Source organism: Pelodiscus sinensis, chromosome 8 (assembly GCF_052426305.1).
Source record: "Pelodiscus sinensis isolate ZL-2025 chromosome 8, ASM5242630v1, whole genome shotgun sequence".
NCBI lineage: Eukaryota > Metazoa > Chordata > Testudines > Trionychidae > Pelodiscus > Pelodiscus sinensis.
Genome location: NC_143059.1, coordinates 55,282,310 through 55,309,108, shown reverse-complemented (window position 1 = coordinate 55,309,108; position 26,799 = coordinate 55,282,310). Strand labels below are relative to the sequence as shown.

The 26,799-nt window shown below is 42.2% G+C and overlaps 1 protein-coding gene across 1 annotated transcript; it reads left to right on the top strand.

The window, feature by feature from the left end:
• The first annotated feature begins 7,564 nt into the window (after positions 1-7,564).
• LOC149524014 (scavenger receptor cysteine-rich domain-containing protein DMBT1-like) lies at positions 7,565-26,127 on the top strand. The gene is made up of 13 exons (XM_089780352.1): positions 7,565-7,596; positions 8,579-8,658; positions 9,386-9,481; positions 11,872-12,080; positions 12,184-12,282; positions 16,338-16,382; positions 16,997-17,041; positions 17,338-17,368; positions 19,087-19,237; positions 20,567-20,778; positions 21,644-21,816; positions 22,534-22,922; positions 25,845-26,127. The coding sequence occupies exons 1-13, from the start codon at positions 7,565-7,567 to the stop codon at positions 26,125-26,127; spliced, it is 1,845 nt and encodes a 614-aa protein (XP_089636478.1).
• Positions 26,128-26,799: the final 672 nt, after the last annotated feature.

Genomic DNA, 26,799 nt, shown 5'->3' with positions numbered 1-26,799 from the left:
AAACAGGGCTGATAGTGTAAAACAATCATTAGTATTAGGTACAGATTTAAAACTGAAATTGGTATGAGGTACCAGCTATAAAACAGTAATTGTTTCTGAGCATAGGTAAAAGCACATTACAGAAGGGTTATAACAATATCTCATAAAAGAGGAACTTGGTCCCTACGCCCTCCTCACAGATAACAGGAACATACCGACCCAGGTTCAGAACTGGGTCTAAAATGACAGCATGATGGTTTCTAATCAAACCACTAGGTGCAGGGTGATGTTTGGTATCTAAATCACGTCAGAAGGTGAAAACCTGATACATCAGGAGTGATGTGTAACTTTTTTGTACCTGTATATAGGGTTGTGTCTTGGAGGGGCTGTCTTTGTCTGGCCTAGGGTACAATGGGGCCTCTCATTGACTGATCTGGTCTATTGTAGGGAGTACATATGCATAGAGATTTGGTAGAGTCTCCTGACAAATATTCCTGTACTTTGTTTGACAATAAACCTGGCTGGGCACCTTCAATCCTTATATGATTTTATCTTCTTTGGAGGCTTTCTCGGGCTATATCTACACTGCAGGCTTCTTGTGCAAGAAGCCTTTTGTGCAAGAGTTTTTGCGCAAAAACTTCTTGCACAAGAGCGCGTCCACACCTCAAAGCACATCACAAAAGCGATGTGCTTTTGCACAAGAGAGCATCCACATTGCACGGACACTCTTGTGCAAGAAAGCTTGGATGGCCATTCACAGAATGGCCATCAGAGCACCTGTGCTTTTTCCCATAGGGGTTTCTTGCGCAATAAATCCCTGCAGAATGTCCACACTTTCCTTTTTGTGCAAGAACTCTTGTGCAAAAAGGAGTTATGCCTTTTAGAAGGTTTACCTACAGTGGAAAAAGCTCTCTGTTCTGCCATTTTACTGTCAATTTACTTGCACAAAAGTGCGTTTGAGGTGTGGACGCTCTGCGGGTTTTTGTGCAAAAACTTTGCAGTGTAGACTTAGCCTCTGAGGCTGCTGTGTTGGATACTTAAGTAAAGTCAACACAACACCCAGGAGGAGCACACACGCACATGGTCGAACGGTTATAATTACTGACAGAGCAGGAGACCTTTCAGGACACTACACTGATGAACTACTATAGCGTCTTCTGAGCTGCCATTGTTTTCTTTCAATCAAGTGGTGGGTTTGAAGTCACCTAGTTCTGATGCATTTGTCTGCAGTGGTCTCTCATATGTTTGCAGTCTATTCACATAGACCAGGTGTGGCCAACCTGAGCCTGAGAAGGAGCCAGTTTACCAATGTACATTGCCAAAGAGCTACAGTAATTTGTCAGCAGTCCCCATCAGGTGCCTCCTCTCCCATCTCCAGCATCTTTTGCCCACCAGTCAATGCCTTCTCTTCCTTCCCGATGCCCCACTGATCACTGTCTCCTCTTCCTTCCCTGTGCCTCCTACAATACGCTTGGAGGAGGATGTGGAGCCAGGAGTTGAGCACTGGAAATTTGTCACCTCTCGCTGCAGCCCTGGAGTCGGTGCCTGAGCAAGGAGCCACATATTAACTTCTGAAGAGCCATCTGTGGCTCTAGATCAGTGTTTCCTAAACTTTTTAAGACCAAGGAACACCAAACAATATTTTTTTTATGAGGAACGCCAAGGATTTTTTTGTTGAGCAAAAAAAAAAAAAAAAAGAAGAAACAAGAAAAGGTATGGGGGGGGGGGGGCAGAAGAGTAAGGGGGTAAGTTATTGAGGGCCTTGGTGTTCCTCATAAAAAAAATGCCTCTGAATGCCTCGTGCTACACGGGTGTGCCACAGAACACAGTTTAAGAAACACTGCTCTAGAGCCTGACAGACTGCTTTCTGTTCTTCTGGTGGCATTAGCTTCCTGCTGTGCCAATCATCATTTCACACAAGTACAATATAGAAAGAGAAGGAAATAAAAGGGGGAACTCCCTACAGTGTCTGTCTTTGTAACTGCTGAAGGCCAGAGATCCTTGATCTTTCCCCATTTAAATCACTGGGAGCTTTTTCATTGGTTTGAACTGGGAGCAACATTATTCCCACAGTGACATGCTCAAGGTCATACAGGCCCAGGAAGTAGAATCCAAGAGCGCTGATTTCCAAGGCTATACTATAACTGGTAGACACACAGGGCAATTTCATACAGCTCTTCCCTGATGAGTAGTTAAGAGGCTAGGCCCTCATTATGAAGGTCATGAATAGCCTCCGAAACACTGTGACTAGAAAAAAATGGTAATAATAATCAACTGAATTTAATGCCAGGGAATGTTGACAGAACACAGATTTCAGGAGCGTGTTTTTTGTTTGTTAGCTTTTTCAGAACTTAGTGGCATTTCTTCTTCTGTATAGTGAAAGAAAGGACTTCATGGTTATTAGGAAAAGCCCATTAAAATCTATCCAGACATTACAAGACACTTGTAATGTCTGGATAGAAAGGGGAAAGCACTTGTAGTAAATACACGCACATGTTAATTTGCCATTTTTTTTCACTTTGCTGGTGAAAGTCTTGTGTGACAATGAAATTCTCCTACAAGTAATCCATGAGAAAGCAACTGGAAACATTTTGAAGTCTGAGCTGGAGAAAAGAGTTGGCAAAATTATGGACTGTGAATAAATTACCTGACCTGTTTAGCCTTTCTTCTGCTTGAACCATTTGTGAATGATTTTTTTATTAATACATTTGCTATTCCTAATAGTTTTAAAAATTTGAGGGAAGAAATATTGAGGTGTTTTTTCCTTTGCTAATCAGTGTGAGAGAGATTAGCAAACCATTCAATATTGGTTCTTTCTCTTTCTAAGATGTCTGAAACAGGGAAATTGTGAGTAGTGATTTATTCATGCGTGAATTTTCTTATTCATGTGAAAATATGGCAGTTTGGACACAGAAGAACCAGCACCCTATTTACTTGCACTTTTAATCTTAGCCTTGTCTGTGCCCTTTTATGTATTAAGTTCCTTGTGCTTAGTTTTCAAGGATTTAAACTATAGCTATGATTCTTTGCCTTTTGCACTTCCCCATTCCATTATAACAGTGCCAACCTTTACACTTCTTTTTGTTCCTGTAATGGACCCATCTTTGTGACGTCTTTTCTGTTCCTCTTGTATAGGACATCTTCCAAAACATGTTTACTAAGCCACCTCCCTTGCCCCATTATAGTCCCGCTGAAATATTTATTTCTGCCATCTTGTCTGCATGAACTATGGTAAACAAGAAAACACTGTGAGATTTTACTCTAACATTTGTACCCTCCTCTCTTTTTGCCCCTTCTGACTCTCGCCTGCTATGTTCTGTCGAATTCAGACTGTCAGACAGTATCCTAATGTGTTTCAGGAAGCACCTTCTATTTTTCTGAGTGCTGAAAAAAATAAGATATTTACAAAACATTGTTGAAGCTCAAATCCATTTAGGAGCAGCATGTAAAATGTGACAGAAACAGGAGCCATGATTTCCACCAAACATTTTTTATCATGTTCACTGAGGTAAAACAGAACACAGCATTAAAAAAGAGTTGTTGAGCACATTCTGTACATATAGAGCTAACTCTCTAGCTGATGTAAGTGGATCGCCATTGATTTCCACCGAACTGTGCTCATTTTACATCCAACTCAATCAGGCCAATGATTCCACATGATTTCCATGTTTATCAGCATGTGGCCCAGGGACCACCGTTGACCCTCAAAACCTGCCTCATAATCTGCACAATTGATTCTCAGTTTATCTAAACTATTGTGGTTGAGTTAGTGGAAGGCAACTGTAACTAAACTTGTATATCGTAGGAAGTGTTCCAAAAAGAAAGCGTTTGGTTAACCCCCTCTCCCACACACCGCCCCTCTGCATGGCTTGAATCGGGGGGCTAATTCTCCCCCTCCATCCCCTGAGGCATCACAGAAAGGCAGCCTAGCATCATTCGGACAGATGCCAACCCATTGGTGCTGTTTCCTAGCTGGTTAGGTTGCCCATTCATAGGAGGGGTCAGGGTGTGTGTAGAGAGGGAGGAAGGGGGATAGGGTGTTTGTGGGAATGGGCAGTGCGGTAAAGTGGTATGGTGGGGGTGAGGGGGATATAGGCATGGAGGCAGGGGGATGGGCAGTGTGGGAGTTAAGAGGAGGAGGGGTTAGGGAGGATGGGTAGGTGTAGGAATGGAGGCAGGGGGTGGGGGCAGGGATAGAAGGAGGGGGGTGGCCTGTGGGCCATGGAGCTCCCCTCCCCACTGCAGAGCACACGCTTCTCCACAAGCCGAATCCAGTGCGGAGCCTCAGGATTTCCTCCTTTCTCCACTCCCTCGCAGGAAGCTAGTGCTGGTGCCGTAATCTTGTGGAGGGTGGGGGTGTGGGCAGGTCGGAGGGATGGGCAGGAGGTGGTCCACGTGCTTGGCAGGTGGAGGCGGTGGTTCCCCACTAGGTTCCGGAGCATAAGGGCCCTGGAGCGCAGCAAGGAGCTGCTGGTTCCACCCCCCTACTGCTCCTGGCTCAGCCCTGGCCCTCCACCAATGGCTGGATGGGGGCCAGGAGATCAGAGCCATGACCGGGGAAAGGGTCAGAGGGGCTGGAGTCCAGAGGCTGGGGGGGAGCCAAGAGTCTGGGGATGGCACGGCCTCCAGCCCTTCCTTCCCTCACGGCTGGGGGTGGGGGCATGAGGGGCCAGTGGCCTGCCTACTCCCAGAGATGAGGGTTTGGTGAGCATAGTGAGGAGAGGGCACGGTCCTCTAGTATTTTGGTAATTTCAATTCAAATGCTACTTTTCAACACAGCATTTCAGATTTCAGTGAGCATGGAGGCCCCTTGTGAAACATATTCAAAACCACGCTTTTTCACTTGATTTTGTGTAAAATCCACAGATTTCTTCATGGCTTTCATGCAAACAAATCAATTGGTCCAGTTTAGCATCTTCCACTCAATATTTTTTTTATCACAAACTCAAGTCAAAGCTCAGTCCCAAAAGAGATCAGGTTGAGTTAGCTACAGGTTTTACTGCAAACATTATGCCTAGCTCAAACTGTGGGTAAGGAAGTTAAGCAAGTCAAGGAAGTATGGATTGGTAAATGAACTGTAAGGTGTATAGAAAACTGGCTAGACTGTCCAGCCAAATGGGTAGTGATCAACAGGTTAATGTCTGCTTGGTGGTCGGTTTCAAGCGGAGTGCCCCAAGAATCGGTTCTAGGGCTGGTTTTGTTCAACAGCTTTATTAATTACCTGCATGAGGGGTTGGATTGCTCCCTCAACAAGTTTGCAGAGGACACTAAGCTAGGATGAGAGGTAGATACGTTGGAGGGTAGAGATAGGGTCCAGAGTGACCTAGAAAAATTGGAGAATTGGCCCAAAAGAAATCTGATTAGGTCCAACAAGGATAAGTGCAGAGTTCTGCACTTGGGATAAAAGAATCCCAAGCACTGTTACAAGCTGGGGACAGAGTGGCTAAGCAGCAGTTCAGTAGAAAAGGACCTGGGGATAACAGTGAAAGAGAAGCTGGATATGAGTTAACAGTGTGCCCTTGTAGCCAAGATGGCTAATGGCATATTAGGGTGCATTAGGAGGAGCATTGCTGGCGGATCTTTAGAAGTGATTATTCCCCTTTATTCAGCACTGGTGAGGCCACATCTGGAGTACTGCATCAACTCCCCCATTACAGAAAGGATGTGGATGCATTGGAGAAAGTCCAGTGGAGGGCAAAGAAAATGATTAGGGGGCTGGAGTACACGTCCCATGAGGAAAGGCTGAGGGATTTGGGCTTATTTAGTCTGCAGAAGAGAAGAGTGAGGGGAGATTTGATAGCAGCCTTCAACTTCCTGAAGGGAGGTTCCAAAGAGGATGGAGAGAGTCTGTTCACAGTAGTGACGGATGGCAGAACAAGGAGCAATGGTCTTAAGTTACAGTGGGGGAGGTCTAAGTTGGATATTAGGAAAAACTATTTCACTAGGAGGGTGGTGAAGCACTGGAATGGGTTCCCTAGGGAGGCGGTGGAATCTTCATCCCTAGAGGTTTTTAAGTCCCACCTTGACAAAGCCCTGGCTAGGATGATTTAGTTGGGGTTAGTCCTGGTTTAGGCAGGGGGCTGGACTTGATGACCTTCTGAGATCTCTTCCAGCCCTATGATTCTATGATTCTATGCTGGTTTTCACAATCTCACGGTCATGGTTGGTGCCATTGGGCTTGTACCCTGTGATGATCCATTTTCTTTGGAAGGATGAGTAGTGAAGACAACTGCATTTGTGTCTGACATTGATTGGGGCAAACGTGTTTGTGACTATAGTTGAGAAAATGTTGGGGAGCCCAGCAGTTTCCAAAGTCTGCTTTGCCCCTAAAATCTAATCAGTAACGTGCCTAAGAAGCTCACACGCATAGAGTATGCTGTCACCAGACCTAGTAACAGACTTCACTGGGCCCTGGGCAATGTGTGTGGGGGGATGGGGGTGGGAGGAGGACCTTGGCTCCAGACCCCCTGGAAGGGGCAAGACAGAAGGGGTGGGGCTAGGGGCAGCAAGCCCTCATCACTACACAGACTTTCCAGTGATGATCTAAAGGCCTTGAGGCTTTAGCTGCCACTGCGGCTGCTGTAGTGATGACAGCGGCCTAGAGCCCAGGCACTGTTCAATTGCTGAGCTCCTGGATAATTGCTGTCTTTGCCCCTTTTCCCCCCACATCAGCAGCCCTGGCTGTCACTCATCAGACCCATCCAACTCACTACAGCCAAGATTCTGTTGTCATTGTATTTATCCAAAAAGCGTTGTACAGGGTATTATATAAAAACTAACGGCATGCTGAGTATTGATACAACTGAAAAAATTCATATGTTAATGTTCTATGTGAAGTTATAAATTCCCTCTGAATGACATAATTAAAACGGCTACGTCTACACTGGCCCCTTTTCCGGAAGGGGCATGTAAATTTCACCAGTCGTCGTAGGGAAATCCGCGGGGGATTTAAATATCCCCCGCGGCATTTAAATAAAAATGTCCGCCGCTTTTTTCCGGCTTTTAAAAAAGCCGGAAAAGAGCGTCTACACTGCCCCCGATCCTCCGGAAAAAGTGCCCTTTTCTGGAGGGTCTTATTCCTACTTTGAAGTAGGATCCGGAGGATCGGGGCCAGTGTAGACGCTCTTTTCCGGCTTTTTTAAAAGCCGGAAAAAAGCGGCGGACATTTTTATTTAAATGCCGCGGGGGATATTTAAATCCCCCGCGGATTTCCCTACGACGACTGGTGAAATTTACATGCCCCTTCCGGAAAAGGGGCCAGTGTAGACGTAGCCAACATGTTTAGGACCAGACAGTTTAGCTTAAGTGAAGGCACACATCTGGTCTGTCCTAAATACAAGAACGTGGGTTTTCCTCAATTTACATATTAGCAGTAAACAATGCCATGGAGCTAAGCCAGCCGTGGTTATCCTGATCCGGCACTTATGAGCCATTATTAACATGGCTCCTGCCCCAGAGAGCACAAGAGACTGAATCCCCTGGAAATCTTCCTGACTTGTCAGACAGATAGTCCCTTTGGGGATATGAGGATTTCTTTTATTCTTTACCTTAGCAGACAAAGAAACCAAGCAATCTGATCTCCGTGATGGATCCAGGCAGAAAATCTGGAAAGGAAATGTGAGTGAGAGAAACCAGCTTCAACCAGAAGTGTATAAGGTCAAGTTATGGTCTTTTAGAAGCATATTTTCACTTTTATTTCCCTGTAACAATCTCTACCTTTATCCTTTTTACTTGGTATCACTTAATCCTTGTTCTTTGCTGTCATTATAAATCATCTGTGCTATGTTAGTTGAGTAACTGTGTGCTTCCAGAAAGCTAAGCAGTTGAACTGGTTTACTGTCGTTATAGAGGCAGCGAATGTACTACTTTCTTTGCGAGTGTCCCGTGAGATCTGTACAGTAGGCTGATTTGGGGTTGATTTGGGGCTGGAAGGTACTAAGTTCAGCCTGTAAAGACTAACCAAGTTGGGCATAGCCAGTGTGAGGCTAGTGGACTGCTGGCAAGTTGCCGGAGTCAGAGCTCTGACCCAAAGCTGAATAGTAAGAAGACACCCAGGATTACAAGACGAAAAGTGAACAAACCCATTACTGGCTTGGGGGAACCCCAAAATGTCACTAGTCAATAAGACATTAATAAAATATTCTACAAATATTTGGTAGTACTTCATTTGTGATGCTGTGACTCAATCACACCACGAAAAATTCCCCACCATGAAAAATTCCCCACCACTTCCTACTGTCTTGAAGATTCTCCCCCTTCCAGCAAGAGCTGGAAAGAATAAAACACCTGGATCCACTCTAGAAACACCAAAAATAACTTTGGATTCATACATGAGTCAAACTCCTGTGGCAGAATTTCAGTCAAAAAGTCTCCTTCAGGAAATGCTAGTTGTTTTGTTCAAATATTATCTTTCAGCAAAGACCAGGAGGTTAAAAACAAAAGGAAAAAGAGAACAAATTAAACACATCTTCCTTTGTGATTGAAATAAAAAACACTTTCGGAATGCACTTTGCATTGATTGACAGTAGATGCAGAGCAGACCTCTGAACCCCACCCCTCTGTGCTCAGAGCCTATAAATTTTCATGCTCCATTCCTCAGGAGCTCTCACAAGATGGGTACCATGATGATCTTCACTTCGATGTTTCTGTTAACTTCTGGAACTCTGCAGGCTACTACAGGTAAAATGCCTCCAATTCTTGCAAAGCAAAAATGCGAAGAGAACTTTTGCTCATTTTCACTGGGTCCACATCTAGAATGCCCAATCATGCCAATGGGAGCTTTGTGAAAAGATTGAAGGTAGTGTCTGTGTACGGCCACGCTGGATAACACAGCTCCATTCTGTTGACAAAGAAGCTAGTTGATTGTAACTATTAGAGTAATTTAAATAAACTGCTTTATATGGTGATATTAATCTTGTTCCCAACACCCACTGTTTTGTGTTTAGTGGCCTGTATTAAAATTTAAATCAAGTCACTCAATATCCTGTCAATTAACAATTTAATGTCTCCAAATCTTGGTATTCAGGATATAAATTATGGAATGTGATTTCTCTTGTTAAAATACATATTTATTGTAAAGTACTTTCAGGTGCCCATTGAACCACCCAGCTAATATTTTATTAAAGATATTTTAACAAAATGTAAAAAGATAGAATTGTGAAATACCATAGTGTTCCTGGGGTAAATGAACTATTACACACAATTGTGCTGGCATCTTTCCCTTTGCGTGTGATTTTTTTCTCTCATTACCTTGTGGTGGGTTTGGTTAACCTGTTCAAAATGCTTGAACCGATGTATTCTAAACAATCCAGTAAAGCTGATGTTATGTAAGTTGGGGTTTTGTAACTGGAAATTGTGTGGGTAATTTTTGTAATTAGTACTTAAGCTGCATTATAATTACTTCTAGTTACATTAGACCATTGGTTTGTAATGAGATATGTAAAGACTGCTATAGTTTGTGTTCATCCTTTCAGAGTATTTATAAATCATCATGTTAAAACCGGTGAGTTAGGATATATGTATGAACCCTAACTATAACTTTAAAGCAGGGCAACTTCTTCAGAACAAATTTGAAGTCTGGTTCCTTTCCTAACATAAAATATCCTTCCTAATCTACCAGCCATGGAATCTGAGCTGCCCCTGTGCTCCCTACAACACAGGTGGCTAGTCTCCCATGAATTCGAAGGTCTTCACTTAGCCACCTTTCTCTATTCTTTTTTTATTTTTCTCTCACTCCCCATCCTTTATTTCCACCTCTGGCTTTCTACATCTTTCCTCCACCAGCATACCTCAGATTCCTGCTTCTTCTAGCTTCTTCTTCTCTCAACTCTCTTTTCGACTGCCAGATCCTTCCATCCCTGCTTTCCAGAGCCCAAGAGTGACTATTTGCACTGCTTTCTATGCATTATACCTTTGGCTTTTTCAGGCACCTCTGTATTTTTTGCATCTTTCATCCAGATAGCATTGAGTAGGTGTGTAGAATTAGATCCCTAACAGAAATCTTTAGTCAATGGCAAGAGAAGGAGACAGCAAACAGAGGTCCAACCATTAGTCCAGCAGTTAGGACACTAACCTGGACTGTGGTATGCCCTGGTTTAATTCTCCTTGCTGTCTGAACTGAAACAGGGATTTGGCTTTGTCTCCTATGTTGCAGGAGAGCGATATGGGTGTGGGACTCACTCATGCTCTTCTTTTGAAGCTGTTCCACTTTGTATCGAAAGTCAATAATTGGAACTTGAATTTGGGGGATCTGCTTTTCTGAGGGCATGCCCTACAATCAAGCTATTTGTAGAGCACTTTGAGTATGCAAGACACCATAAATGACCTCAGCATATTGCTATTATTATATGTATTTATTATACCTAGTTTTAAATTGTTTAGGCAGTTTTCTGAAGTTGCTAATGTGCAACCAAAGGCTGGATTTAGAGCTTGATTTGCTGTGCCTCTGCTCTCATATATTATTGGTGATATCTACTGCAAATTAACATTCACCTGCTGGATAACATAATAGAAGGATCCACTATCATTACCATAAATGTTTTCTCTAATTGTGTCTTTGTCTTACTGCAGAAACCACCTCTTTCCCCCTAGCGAGCACCTCTCTAAATGGTAAGTGCTGTCTCATCTTATTTTAATAAAATTTATCTTTTATTGTGGGATTCAGCACCCCATCGACCTGATCATAAGAAGAGTCATAGTAGGTCAGATCATCTAGCTCAGTAGTGGAGCCAGATGCAGTTCACCAGGGTTAGCCCCTGGCGGGCTGCCAGCACTTTATGTTCCAGCACCACCACGGGTATGGCCGCTTGTTGCTCCTATTCACTGCAGATTGCTGCTCCCGGTCAATGGGAGCTGTGGGAAGAGGTACAGACTGGGACACCACTTCTTGCAACTCCCATTGGCTGGGAGTGTCAAATGGCTGTACCTGTGGAGGCGCAGGTAAATAAAGTGATGGTGACCCACTCAGGACTAATCCTGGCAAGATGCATCTGGCTTATTGTCCATTCCTGATCTAGTCCCAAGTCATGTCTTCAAACAGCGGCCAGATGCTTCAGAAGAAATGAACAGAACAGATCCATCCACTGTCATTCAGCCCCAGCTTTTGGCGGCTGGTGATGTAGGGACACCCAAGGGTTGTGTCCCTGACATGATTTGGCAAAGAGCCATTGATGGACCTTTCCTCCATGAACTTCTCATTTTTTGAATGCAGTTAAACTTTTGATCTTCATTCACAACATTCTACAGGTTAATCCTGTATTGGACGAGGAAGGACGTCTTCTTTTGGTTTGTTTTAACCTTGCTGCTAATTAATTTCATCTGGTGAGCAGAACACTAGTTTTTGTGTTACGTGTTACATCACCATACTCACATTCTTCATATTATTCATGATTGTATAGAACTCTATCGTTTACCCTTTTAGTCATCTCTTTTCTAAGATAAGGAGTCCCAACCTTTTAAATCTGCCCTTACATAGAAGCTGTTCTTCAGCTCCTACCCATTTGTTGCCCATCTCTGTACTTTTTCTAGTTCTAATACATCTAAAATGTATATTTAGAGATGGCATGACCAGAATTGCAAGCAGTATTCATGATTTTTTTTTTTTTACTGCCACTTCACATTGAGCAAAGATTTTCACAGAACTGACTCCAAGATCCCTTTCATGAGTGGTAACAGATAGTTTAATTGCCACTTTTTTGTATACTCACTTGGGATTACTTATTCAAATGTGTTTTTCCAGGGTTGATCTAGAGGTGTGGTTTGGCCACATAATCGTCACAGCAGTAAATTGTTGTTTTTTACATGAATTGGATACACCCCAGTTGCCACAGAGTTATGAAAAGGAACAAAACCACATCTCATATGCTAATAATAATTGCCTTGCTTCTAATTTAGGGCTGGCCTTGAGACTAGTGAATTCAGCTAGCAGATGTGAAGGTCGTGTGGAAGTCTATTATAAAGGATCCTGGGGGACAGTGTGTGATGATTCCTGGGATCTCAGTGACGCAAATGTTGTGTGCGGGCAGCTTGGATGTGGACATGCTGTTGAAGCAAAGGGCAGTGCCTATTTCGGTCAAGGCTCAGGAAATATTGTCCTGGATGATGTAAACTGCAGAGGATGGGAAAACAGTCTATGGGACTGCCTTCATGCAGGATGGCTCATTCATAACTGTGGTCATATTGAGGATGCTGGTGTTATTTGTTCAGGTAAATATCCAGAGTTTGCAGGTTTCTTGCAGGTTTATGATTGGCATGGAATATGCTTTTAACCATGTCTATGATGTTTTTGAAAGTCACATTGCCAAGGTTTCAATATACAGTTTTTCAGACTGAATCTTTTACCTACTTACTTAAGGTTACCATACAGCTTCGTTTTGCTGTTTGGGGAAGGGGTGGGGTATTTAAAAATAAGCAATGTCTGAGGTTTTAGAAAGCAGACAAGCTGCATTTTAGAAGGAGCTCTGATTGGTCCACTTCCTGATTAGGTCCCTCCCCTGAATCTGCAGCTGATTAGTCCATTGCCCTGCAAGCCAGAGCTAACAGATCTTGCCCACTCAGACTCCAGCTCTCTCCTGTAGGGAGGTGGTGATTGACAGCTGGGCTTGTGGCCAGGCATCATCATGACAGAGAGTGACACTCCTGAGTTGCACCAACTTACCAGCTCCCTCAGCTACACTCCCTTCAGTTCCCCATCTCCTACCCCTAGTTCCCACCTGGCAGTGTCCTCTTTTTGGGAACCTGAAATATGGTAACCCCACACATAAGAACAGAAGAATGGAACAGAAGAATGGCCATCCTGGGTTGGAACAAAGGTCCATCTAGCCCAGTAACCTGTCTTCTGATAGTGGCCAATGCAAGGAGCTCCAGAAAGAGGCTGTGTCTAGACTACAAAGAAAAGTTGGGAAAAGATACACAAATCGTGAACCGCAATTTGTGTCTTTTTCCACTTTTCTTCTGAAAGAGGCTTATCCAACATTTGGCCCATCTACCATGGACCAAATGTTGGAAAAAAAGACTCTTTCAAAACATCCCTTCTTCCTCATAGAATGAGATTTACAGAGATGCCGAAAAAATGCGTCTGCTTTTCTGAAATTTTTTTTAGGAAAAGCAGATGCATTCCTTGGATGCGGCAGAGCGTTTCCGGGATACTGGAGATATCCCAGAAAATCTCTGCAGTCTAGACGTACCCAGAATGAATAGAATAGGGAATCATCAAGTTATCCATCTCCTCAAACATGGGCTCCATGCTTCACCCAGCCATTTCCTTGATGAATATGAAAAAAAAAAAACCAAAAAGCAAAACAAAATAAAATCCCATGGATGGCCAAGTAGTTATGGCATTTATTTAGGAGCACCTGTCAATATGGCTTAGTTTTCAGTTCTGTTAACCACACTTCCTGTGAAAGTTGGACTGGGGATGGAAATGCGATGGAGGAAATCTAGTTTTATGATTCATGATTCTGCCATGTCACTATGCCTCAGTTATACAAGTGAAATATGGATAATGAGACTAATGAAGTATTTAGATACGCAGAGATGAAAGACTTATTCAAGTGTTAGACAATCTTTTGCCATCAGGAAAGGTAAAGTTTGGGGGAATATTTTCATTGACCTCAGTGGTAGTCAAGCATATTTGACAATATTTTATAATTACTCCTTAAAAGATATTATAAACATAGTGTTTTTGAAGTGTTGCTCTACTTGTTTGAAAACATGGCATCCTTCTAGAATGTCATGCAGCTTCCAATGCAATTTGCACTTAAAATGCTATTAATATATCCACATTAAAAATGATTTTTGGTTTGCATCAGAAACCAAATATTTGAAATTTTCACAATAAAAAAAGCTGAGAAAATAATGTTTAAAATAATTCAAAATATTTTATTTGAAAAAAAGTAACATTTTGATTTAATTTCTACTAGTTTAACCATTTTTTCCAAAATAAGCGAATTTTGAAACTAAAAGTTATTTAATACAAAATATTTCTTTGACATTTTAATAAAAACATTACATAAGAACATAAGAATAGCCATACTGGGTCAGACCAAAGGTCCATCTAGCCCAGTAGCCTGTCTTCTGACAGTGGCCAGCGCCAGGTGCCCCAGAGGAGGTGGACTGAAGACAATGATCAAGCAATTTGTCTCGTGCCATCCTTCTCCAGCCTCTGACAAACAGAGGTCAGGGACACCATTTCTATCCCCTGGCTAGTAGCCTTTTATGGACCTAACCTCCAGGAAATTATCTAGCTTCTTTTTAAACTCTGTTATAGTCCAAGCCTTCACAGCCTCCTCTGGCAAGGAGTTCCACAGGTTGACTACACGCTGTGTGAAGAAGAACTTTCTTTTATTAGTTTTAAATCTGCTACCCATTAATTTCATTTGGTGTCCTCTAGTTCTTCTATTATGGGAACTAATAAATAACTTTTTTTTATTCGCCCTCTCCACAACACTCATGATTTTATATACCTCTATCATATCCCCCCTCGGTTTCCTCTTTTCTAAACTGAAAAGTCCCAGTCGCTTTAGCCTCTCTTCATATGGGACCCATTCCAAACCTCTAATTTATTTTAGTTGCCCTTTTCTGAACTCTTTCCACAGCCAAAATACCTTGTTTGAGATGAGGAGACCACATCTGTACACAGTATTCAAGATGTGGGTATACCATAGTTTTATACAGGGGCAGTAAGATATTCCGTGTCTTATTTTCTATCCCTTTCTTAATAATTCCTTACATCATATTTGCGTTTTTGACCGCTGCTGAACACTGTGTGGAAGTTTTCAGAGAACTATCCACGATAAGTCCAAGATCTCTTTCCTGATTTGTCGTAGTCAAATTAGCCCCCATCATACTGTCCTTATAGTTGGGGTTATTTTTTCCAATGTGCATTACTTTACGCTTATCCACATTACATTTCATTTGCCATTTTGTTACCCAATCACTCAGTTTGGTGAGATCTTTTTGAAGTTCTTCACAGTCTACTTCTGTCTTGACTATCTTAAACAGTTTAGTATCATGGTTATTCTAGTAATAATAATAATAAAAAGAATAACAGCAACATTATTCTTAGTGGGCTGATTGAAATTGTAATGTAATGGAACAATGAACTGAAACTGGCATAAATTTCATAATGTTTTGATATTGCTGAATCTATAATTTGTTGAAAAAATGTTGGCCCAAATTATTTTTGTCCAGTTCCAACATACTAATAACTGGAACTATAATTTCTCACATTTTACTCTAGAAGCTGCTGGATACACATCTCCATCAACCAGTAACTCATCACTAACATGTTATCCATCAAGACATAAAATTGTAATGATACAGGTTCACTACTGAAATGTGTCATAGACAAATGTATCAATGGTGGTGCCATTTATAGTTGAGGTTACCTAACACTTTCCATGATAAGACCCAAATTTTAGTTGTTATTACTTTGCCAAATTTCAACCATTAAGGCTCCAATCCTTTTGTGCCAGAAACTGATGTATTTTGGTAAGTTTCAACTGAAACATTTCAGCTGTTTCACAAATAAGTTTAAGGAAAACATGTTCTGTGCAGGTTAAACATTCTTCCACATGTCTGAATTGCTCCTTTGCCTCATGATTCAGTGTGGGGATTTGGAAAATGGCAAAAGGATGTTCATTTTACTATTCCTTTGAAAATTCACCATAGATGTTTAGTTACGCTTCTGTTATCTTTTTGCAGGAACATTGCAATCCACTCCATCATGGCCCCAATATATAACAACTGGTAGGTGCTAACTCATTCTGCTTTCACTAATATGTTTTTCTCTGATAGGGTTCTGCACTAAAAATGTTTGGAAACTCAAGTCTACGGTTTTATAGTAGAATTACCACATGAACTACAATGACAGAAAAGACAGGTAGCATAGCAATACAAATGACAAATTTCAAATGATCTACAGGCAATAAACATTTCTCAGTACATTTGTTGAACCGTATAGGTCCATTGCAAACTTCTGCTCTTGCATGTTTTACTTGCATAATACTCAGTTTTGGAGACCAAATATAATTTTTTTTAATTCATCCAACTGTCTCATTTCAATTCCCTCAATCCAAGCATCTAAAATAAATAATTCCCCAGGACACAGTCTATGAGTCTGTCCGCATTTAAGATAGGTCTCTCATACCTGTGGTTATTCTGAACGTGCGGTTGCCATGTTCCAGTAAGTGTGAAGAATTTGCAAGCGTATCACGAACGAATTCTTCCAGCTTTTTCACTGAGGAGTTCTGTTAACTCAATATTTTGGAGTGGGGATTTGGTAAAGGGGATGTTTATTTTGCCATCCCTGTGAAAATTCACCATAGAACTCTAGTTTTGCTTCTGTTCTCTTCCTTCAGGAAGACCAGGATACAACTCATTATGGCCTTGGTACACAACTACTGGTAAGTGCTAACTCATTCTGCTTTCATTAATATGTTTTTCTCTGGTAGGGTTCTGCACTAAAAATGTTTGGAAACTCAAGCCTATGGTTTTATAGTAGAATTACTACATGAACTAAAATGACAGAAAAGACAGGTAGCATAGCAATTCAAATGACAAATTTCAAATGTTCTACAGGCAATAAACATTTCTCGGTACATTTGTTGAACTGTATAGGTCCATTGCACACTTCTGCTCTTGCATGTTTTACCCGCATAATACTCAGTTTTGGAGACCAAATATAATTTTCTTTAATTCATCCAACTGTCTCTCACTTCAGTTCCTTTAATCCAAACATCTAAATAAATCATTCCCCAGGACACAGTATATGGGACCGTCCTCATTTAGGATTGGTCTCTCATACCTGTGGTTATTCTGAACATGTGGTTGCCATCTGTTCCAGTAAGTGTGAAGAATTTACAAGTGTCTCACAAAAGAATTCTTCCAACTTTTTCACTGAGGAGTTCCGTTAACTCAATATTTTGGAGTGGGGATTTGGTAAATGGGATGTTTATTTTGCCATCCCTGTGAAAATTCACCATAGAGCTCTAGTTTTGCTTCTGTTCTCTTCCTTCAGGAAGACCAGGATACAACTCATTATGGCCTTGGTACACAACTACTGGTAAGTGCTAACTCATTCTGCTTTCACTAATATGTTTTTCTCTGGTAGGGTTCTTCACGAAAAATGTTTGGAAACTCAAGTTTATGGTTTTATAGTAGAATTACTACATGAACTAAAATGACAGAAAAGACAGATAGCATAGCAATGCAAATGACAAATTTCAAATGTTCTACAGGCAATAAACATTTCTCTGTACATTTGTTGAACTGTATAGGTCCATTGCACACTTCTGCTCTTGCATGTTTTACCTGCATAATACTCAGAGCTCTAGTTTTGGTTCTGTTCTCTTCCTGCAGGAAGACCAGGATACAACTCATTATGGCCTTGGTACATAACTACTGGTGAGTGCTAACTCCTTTGGGCTTTACTAATATGTTTTTCTCCTATGGGAGTCTGTTTTAGAGATATTTGGATTCTTAATTAGCTCATAGTTTTATAATGCCGTTGCCACAAGAACTGAAATGAGAGCAAGGAAAAATTGAAATAGCAATTTAAAGGACTAAATATCAAAACTGGTTCAGGCCATAAAGCTTTTTTGGTACGGTTGTTGAATTGCTCTCTTGTGTTCTGCCATCTTCTAATACCCTGTCATGATTCTGTGCTTACCCTGTGGAGAAAAGAGGAGAATGTGTATATCCATCCCCAATCTCAGTTTGCAGCTGTTGGCATATGGTAGGATTACAGTGCTAAATTACATGAATGCAGAGGTGAGGAATAGAACTGACTCCCAGGGCCCATGTCATTTCCATAACACTACGCTTTCTTCAGATTTTTGCTCCCTATACAGTACTTACTCATCTCTCAACAGGTTGTGGCTGAAAAACAAGAATTCCAGCTTGGATAATAATTCTGAGGTTTTAAAATTTGTTTTATTCTGCATAAGATCACCACCAACAAAAAAGAACACAAGACCTATATGTGTGTCCCCAACAATATAATATTTTTTTCTAATTCTTCTCCTTTTCATATGTGTTCCTTAGAGACAAATTTGATTATAGACCTTATAGCACATAAAGCTGTGCATTAAGTAAATATTGTGATGTTCCAAAATTGGCTGCAGATGCTATTTTCATTCAGGCTGTAATTTTTGTCCCTCATGTAAAATGTATTATAAAAAATTTACTTCCAATCTGAATTAAGAATCTAATGTCAACAGAGGAAAAAAGGCAAATTCTTTCTTCCCTGAACATTTTTCTTGGCCCATATTTTCTATCTTCAGCTATATCCATTTAGCGCCTAATCTTGAGAGGTGCTGAGCATTGAATGAGAATGAATGAACTCCACAGATCTTAGGAACAGATCCTGATCAGAGACCACCTTTTATAAAGACCAATGGAGTTATGAGAGGTTTTCCTTTAACTTTAGTAGGTTTTGTCTCTGGCTGATAAATCATATTATACATGTTGAACCTCCGAAATCCAGGATTCTCTGGTTCGATAGGACCATGGATGTTGCTAGATCTGAGATCCCTGGTTCCTGGGAGTGTGAATCCTGTCCCTTGGCCGCCTGGGTTGAGTGGGAAAGAAGCAGGGTCACGCAGCTGGGGAGCTCCATCCCCAGGGAGCCCCAGCCAGGCAGGGCAGCAGTGGGACCAGCAAGTCCCATTCCCAGCAGGGATCCCCGGTTGAATGTGGGAGAAACGGGGCCACAGCTGGGGATCTCCATCCTAGGGAGTCCTGGCTGGGCACAGCAGTGGGACCGGGGAGTGGCAAAAGCTGGGCAACTGGCAACCCCTGTCCCCAGGGATCCCCTGTCCTCTGGGGTAGAAGCGGGGCCATAGCAGCTGGGGAGCTCTATCCTGGAGATCCCCAGAAGGACTGAGCCTAAGTCCAAGCTCTGCTGACTGGAGCCTAGTGACAGTGGAACCAGAGCCGAGCCAACTGCAAGGAGAGGGAGTGTCCTGGAAGTCAGTGGTAGGGATGGGTCAGGTCATTTGGGATGGGTCAGGTCCCGAGGATGCATGACAAGGGAGGTCCAACCTGTACAAATATACACCTATATAAATGACTCGTATGTATTGTCTTTTCTTACATTTGATTCTGCAGCAAGATACACTTGTGGTGATGTCCTTCAGTATTCCTCTGGGACTTTTCATAGCCCATTCTATCCTGGAAATTATCCAAACAATGCAGATTGTGTGTGGGAATTGGAAGCCGAGAGTAATTACCGTGTAACACTTTCCTTTATAGATATGTCGTAAGTAAATCACTAATTTCCTGGGCAATTCATGGGTTCATAGTCATGGATTTTTCAAGTTGGTACCCTCTGCATTTGAAGGATGTTTTTCAACAGGATTATTTCTTCATGCAGCGCACAGTCAACCTGTGGAACTCCTTGCCAGAGGATGTTGTAAAGACCAGGACTTCAACATTGTTAAAAAAAAAGAACTAGATAAATTCTTGGAGGTTAGGTCCATCAATACTCATTAGCCTCTGTTTGTTACAGGCTGGAAATGGATGACAGGAGAAGGATCACTTGATAACTATCAACCTGTTCTGTTCACTCCCTCTGGGGCTTCTGTCATTGGTCACTGTCTGCAGACAGGCTATTGAGCTAGATGGATCTTTGGTCTGACCCAGTATGGCCGTACTTCTGTTCTTATGACTTAACTGTTTTAAGGGACCAGGAAACCTAAGATGAAAATTGCAATGAATGGAATGTTATTTGTTGTTATTTATTGAGTCAGAACAAAGTGGTTGGTACTGTGACAAGGACAGGCCAGAGGGCTGCTACGGGGAAGGGGGTGGGAGGGAGGAAAGGCAGTCCAAACAGGATAAAAGGCCTGCTTATTAGAGGTAGGTGGGTGGCTGCAGGACAGTTAGGATCAGCTGTCAGCAGGGGTGGCCTGTGAGCGTAGGCAGACTCGGCGGTCACCTAGGGTACACCAGCCCGGGGCACCCGATGATGACGTCACGGGGCACCTGGGCGCCTGATGATGACGTCACGGCCATTGACAGCAATGCAGGTGGGGGTGCCAATTGCTCCTTCCGCCTGGGGCGCCAGCTGCTGCAGCCAGCCTCGGACTGCTCCTGGCTGTCAGGGAGCTGGCCCAGGCAGACTGAGGCAAGCTGACTCCACTTCAGACCTGCCAAAGACCTGCTGGAGACCTACAAAAGGATCTCAAGTTAAAAGGTGGTAGTGGGGAGTGGGAGGAGAGAAAGAGAGGCAGAGGACAGAAGGGGAGTGGGAGTGGGAGTGAAATAGAGACATACTCATACAAAGTACCAACAGTTAAAGAGCTAGACAGCAGAGAAGGGAGTCCCAAAAGGAGTAGCTGGACTCCCTACCTGGAAATCAGCAGAAAACCCAACCCTTGGCAAAGGGGGAAGGCGGCCAGCCCAAACACTGGCCAGGGAAAGAGGGGCCTTTGCCACAGTACCATACAAGATGCAAATGATGGCAATCTTTGCCATTAACACTTTGCAGTCCAAAGGGTTTAATCTGAGATTTCTGAGCTGCTCTGTGATGAATATCTAAATAGGACTTTACAAAATAGTTTACAAAATGTTCATGTTTATTTCCCAGGATTCAAGGTGGTGGATGCCAATATGATTATATTGAGATATATGATGGAGCACTCTACACTTCTCCTTTATTGGGGAAAATTTGTTACAATTCGAATCTTACATATACATCATCCTCAAACTTGATGACAGTTCGCTTCCACAGTGACTCAAGTTTCACAAACAGAGGGTTTCATGCTGACTACTACACCATTCCAGCAGATCAGAATACTAGTAAGTTCATGTTTAATGCAGGATGTTTTGTTTTTCAGCAGACATGTCCACTTATTTATTTGTATTTGCTAAATAACCATTGATTAATGTTCAACCACCTCAGTAAAATACCATTCACTGTTATCTTTCACAGTGTGTGATTACTGGCCTTTTACTTTCAGACAGTTTGATTTTTTTTTAAAGATAAAACTTTGTTGTTATCAAATTATTTCGGACATTTTCTCTGATATTCAGCCTAAATTAACCTTTCCATCATCTCATCTTAATACTCTTACTTATGGCCCCTTGTACAACCTAATTACTCATTCTCTTTGGGTCTGATCCTAGTCCTGATGCAGGCAAAACTCTCATTGCAATCACCCTCCTTCATACAATATAAGTCAATGTCATTTGCTCTTCCCATTCATTAGCTATGATTTATTTGAGCTCACAGCCTGTTTAGCACCGTACTGATGCATGTTTAGTATTATAATTATTTACAGTTAAATTCATTCCCTCCAATTCCTTTTCCAGGTTTTGATGCTCTTCCCTGAATCCCCTGCAATTTGTCCACATCTTCAGAGGTGCCCATATGTGACCTTGAACACCTTTCATAGCCATTCAAAGCCTGATCCTTAAGTCCTCATTCAGCCAAAATTCCTATTCATTTCAATCTGCCTTATGCCCAGGAAGAGACTATACAGGATCCAATCCTCTATGAATGACTATCACTTTGACATTAACAGTTGTGAGTCCGCCTCTTATGAACAGTCTTCTCTCTCTCACCATACACAACGTGTAGATATCAGTATATTTAGAGGTTGAACATTTCATTACTATTTTATGCCTGAATGTGTTAATAATATGTACTTTATCCACCTCCCAGCTCTTCGGTGTCTGCCAGAATACATGCACATAGTTGTTAACAGAGCCTATCTCCAGTCGCAAGGCTACGTTTCAGATAATGTCAGCTTGATTGACCCTTCTTGTAAACCAAAGATTACAACAAGCTATATTACATTCAACATACCATACAGTGGCTGTGGCACAAGGCGAGAGGTATGAAGCTGAATATTTAATTAAGAGGGTGAAAAGGGGCTCTGGGTAAACTACGCCATTCATTTTGAAAAGGGTCATGAATGGAAACATGGGCTTTGGTTCACAGGAACTACAAGTGAGCCAATGGCTGCATGTTCAGATTAACTGACCACTCCCACCTATTCTTCCCCTGCCTGCAGGGAACACGGTACGGGGAATATTGTGGGCCAGGGAGATACGTGAAGAATCTCCACCCGTGTTCACAGACTTTTGTTGAGTATGAGCTGATGTTCTTGAATAGCCAAAACACTTTGCACTTACTTAGGCCCCAGTTTAGTAAGGCAGTTACACATGTCTAATTTAAAGCATTTACTTCAGTAGCACTACTCATGTGTGTTAAGTTAGTGTTCAGTACCTTACTAAATCAGGATCTTTGTGCATTTCATGTTCAGCCTTTGTACTAATGTGAACTAACGTGGCTGTATTTGAGTTGAAAGAAAATATTTGTCACATCTTAGTATAATCACCATAGCGTACAGCCAGTAATATTCTTTAAAAAGTGTAGTGAGTAGAAAGGACCAAAGTCACATTTGTTTTCAAAGTACTGCCAGTAGAAGCAATGCTTTTAAAATGTGTTATTCTTGGGTGCATCAAAAGCTTAGCAAACCTAATGGTAATTATGACCTCGGGCAAAAAAATGGCCATGCTAGCTAATTCTATATTTAATGTGTCAAACAGGGGAACAGCAATACTATCATGTATTCCAACTTGATCAAAGCAACCTCTTCCGGTTATGGAATCAAAAGGCAAAAAGATCTTTACTTGCACATCAACTGCAAAATGCTCCAAAACACTTGGAAGGAAATAATGTATAATGCTGAGGATTATAATGAGGTCAATGAAACACAGTACAGCAGATATAATGTGAACATTTCATTATATGAATCGCCATCCTTCTCACGGCCAGTGACTGACTTTCCATACTATGTTGACCTGAACCAGAACTTATTCTTTCAAGCTTCAATTAACAGTTCTGACCCAAATCTGGTGTTGTTTTTGGACACTTGTGTTGCATCACCTGATCCCAATGATTTTACAACAGCAACTTATGACATTATCAAGAGCGGGTAAGGACTTTTTCCACAATGGTTTACAATGGATCTATGCATGCAGTTCTGTATCTGTTTTATTTATGAAATAAATAGGGACATTGCGAGGTAATTTCAGTTCCCTATGCCAATAAAATGTTTGAAAACATTTTTAACCGATTCTGTCAAGAAATGAGAAATAACCATAGAAATGATGTTTAGACCCTGCAATCATGCAAGAGCAAATCCACTCAAGCATGTTATGTAGTAACTAGGGAGGTGAATTCAGTTGTGATGTAAGCACATTTTTATGGGCTTTTAATTTAAATAAATATTATTCAGCTTAAAATATTTTGACTTTTTCTGCACTGAATGATTTTATCATACTGTTTTTAAAAGATTTGGTCTTAATACTTAATTTTTATCTTATGCAGCTAAATTCATTTCTAAATTCAACCATCTCAACCAGTGTTCCCTCTAAGATGCGCAACAGCGCAGCTTCACTGGTGATTAATCAGCCCCACTTCGTCAGAGGCTCAGGGCTCCCTGCATGAAGGTGACCCACTGTGTTAGGCTGATTAATCACCTGTGAAGCTATGCTGCAGCACAGCTTAGAGGGAACACTGATCCCAACTATGTATAGGTGAGACAAATATTGGCATGAATATAACAGAAGCAAGTAAAAACTATGATTATTATATAGATAGTTCATACCATGAGATCATTATTATGAGACTAAGATCATTAATTTTTTTTCTGTGAAACATGTTGACAATCTGGCAGCTCTGCATCTTATTCTGAGATAGTAGCTGTGTGATACCAGGTACACTGAGTTCCATTCTATGGTGGTTACACTGAATCAGAATGCATTGGCATGGGATATTGGCAGTGATCAACACTGACAGGAAAATACAGATTCAAATCTTGTTCTGTGATGCACCTGTGCATAGGGTGATCATCTGTCACCTTATTCCCCACTCTGCATGCTGTGGGGGTGAACTTCATCCCTGCAGTGGGGCAGGGTGGGCAGGCTACCTCGGCTACTCAGAGCTACAGCCACTGGAGCCCTGAGTACTGGCAATTCCTCTCCTGCCCCCTGCAGGGCTGAAGCCCTGAATGCTGGTGGCTCCCCTCCCCCCTGGTGGGACTGCAGCCCAAGCACCAGCAGTACCCCCTTTGAGCTAAAGTCCCAAGCACTGGCAGGCCCTCCCCCCTTGGTGTCCCATATTCTGCATAGGGAAATATGGTCACCCTACCTATGCAATTGATGTATTAGCAATTGGGTTCACTGGAAACATTGACTTTCTTCCTTCTTCTATCCAAAGCAGAAATCAGAGGAGTGAGAGTCAGTTGGCTAAGATGGCACAGAATGGAAGAAGGATTTTATCATTATTATTGTTCATATCCAGTAGCTCTAGAAAACCCAAACAGGCACTAGGGGCCCCACCGTGTAACCATTTAGTAAAGAGACAGAGTCTGCCTTTCAAAACACAGCTAGTAGGGGAAAAAATGACAAGTTTTTGCCTGTTAAAAATCCAGCTGTTCATCACGGCTGAAATGTTTCATGGAGATGTATCAATTCTGAAAGAACTGTCATTTGGACATGTTTCTCAGCTAAGACAAAGAGTGAATCCCAGGTCAAGTGGTTAGGCTGTTCGGGTATGTCTACACTACAGCGCTATTTCGAATTAACCCTTAATTAGAAATAGTTAATTCGAATTAAGCTAATTCGAAATAACGCATCTAGACACAAAAACTATTTCGAAATAGTGTTTTGCTCTTTCGAAATAGCACATCCACACTGAGTGGACCCTGAACTGAAGTTAAGGCTGGCTGGAACCAGTGCCGGCAAGGCATCAGTTTAGGACTTAGTGTGGGGCTGCTGCCTGAGGCTAACTGAGCTCCATGCTTAAAGTGACCCTACTCCCACCCTGAACAGACAGTTCTCAGGGTTCCCCACTTGCTTGTCTACCTCAATGATGGACAGCAAAGCAGTCCTGTCTTGGAGTGCCCTGAGTGCCCGAACTCGGGACACCACAGCACTCGGCCACATGGAGCCAGAGCAGTCCCTGGGCATGCCGGTGCATTTCGTGGGGTCGTTGCTATCAGCCCAGCTGCACTTGCTGCAGGATGCCATCCGGGAGGTCCATCGAGGGGCTGTCAGGATCCAGGAGGCCCTGAGGGAGAGCATCCACCCCAAGGAGCCCTCAGAACCTCCCCGGTCCTCCCCACTGGTGGCTTGTGCCCCATTTCTCTCTCACATCCTTCCACTTACCCCTCCGTAGGCCCCCTTCAAATAAAAGACACGTATGTTCAAAAATAGAAATTGGGTTTATTGAACAAAACTGGGGGGGGGGGGATGAACCTCTGGGGAGACTGGGAAAAGGAGGGTTGGAGAGGGGAAGAGAGAGGGTGGGAGAAAGGAGGGGAAAACCTAGGAGGAGGGAACTAGAAGGGGGAAGCAAGGGAAGAAGAGGGAGGGGAAGCTCAGGGCTCAGGGTTGGGGGTCTTGCTGGACCAACCTGACCTTCATGCAAACCTGCTTCTGGGTTCATATGTGGCCCTTGGTGGCCAGACTGGCATAGACGACCGCCATCCTCCATCTAGTGTGGAGATCATGGACATTGGGGACCTTCCCCTCAAACCTGAATAAGGTCCATGATCTCCACCCTGGACCAGGAAAGCTCTCCTAGCTGAATTAGGGAAAGGAATATTGTATGTTTTGCTTTCAGACAAGTCACTGCCACTATTTTAAAATCTTTCATTTTCTACAATATTTTAAGTCTTTCATTTTCATCTTACTACAAATACATATTTTTCTCCGTTTCTGTTAATGCATTTTTAAGTTATTAAAAACTTTGCCTATATGGCATTCTTCACGTTGGCAATTTATTTTTGTGGTTCTGTAAGCATGAAGACTAATTTTATTTATTTATTTATTTATTTATTTATTTATTTTAGGTGTGTTAGAGATCCTACTTTTGGTACATACTTTTCACCCTCCAGCTCCATCATACGGTTCAAATTCAATGCCTTCACATTTATTAACCAACATCCATCAGTTTACCTGCAGTGTAAAATGGCGGTGTGCAGGGTATATGATTATTCTTCCCGATGCTATCAAGGCTGTGTACCTAGGTCCAAGAGGGATACAAGCTCTTATCAGGAACAAGAGGCTGTTGTTGGGCCAATTCTGCTTCGGAGACATGGCACTAGGAACACGAATTCTGGTAAATGGAAATAATCTTCTCTTGAGTTTAGTATAATGGTCTGTAAATAACTTTACATTTCACTTCACAAAATCTTTGTGTATCAGTTTACTTCCAATTTCTAGCACAGTAGCTTTCTTTTACTTGTTTATCAACAACTCAATTATAAACTAATAGCATCTACAATAGTTCCTTATTTGCAAAATTCAAATCCACCATTTTAATCTGCACATCTAAAAAATGCTACTCGAATTAGTTCTTCAGAAAGAAAGATGAGATGCAATCCATGTCCTTACTATAGATTCATTGATTTAATTATCCGCAAACTGTTAGGCTGTGTCTACACTGGGCCACTTATTCCGGAAAATCAGCCGCTTTTCCGGAATAAGCTGTGAGCTGTCTACACTGGCCCTTGAATTTCTGGAAAAGCAACGATGCTCTACTGTACAAAATCAGCCGCTATTCCGGAAAAACTATTCTGCTCCCACTCGGGCATAAGTCCTTATTCTGGAACACTGTTCCGGAAAAGGGCCAGTGTAGACAGCCCAGTAGTCTTTTCTGGAAAAAAGCCCAGATCACGAAAATGGCGATCGGGGCTCTTTTCCGGAAAAGCGCGTCTACATTGGCCACAGATGCTCTACCGGAAAAAGGGCTTTTCTGGAAAAGCAGCCTGCCAATGTAGACGCTCCTTCTCCGGAAAAACTGAA

Excerpts from the sequence above, each read along its gene's own strand:
- LOC149524014 (XM_089780352.1), top strand. The coding sequence starts at position 7,565 with ATGGATCCAGGCAGAAAATCTGGAAAGGAAAT. Across the intron at positions 12,283-16,337 it reads TTGAAAGTCACATTGCCAAG|GAAGACCAGGATACAACTCA; the intron begins GTTTCAATATAC and ends CTCTTCCTTCAG. Across the intron at positions 16,383-16,996 it reads GCCTTGGTACACAACTACTG|GAAGACCAGGATACAACTCA; the intron begins GTAAGTGCTAAC and ends CTCTTCCTTCAG.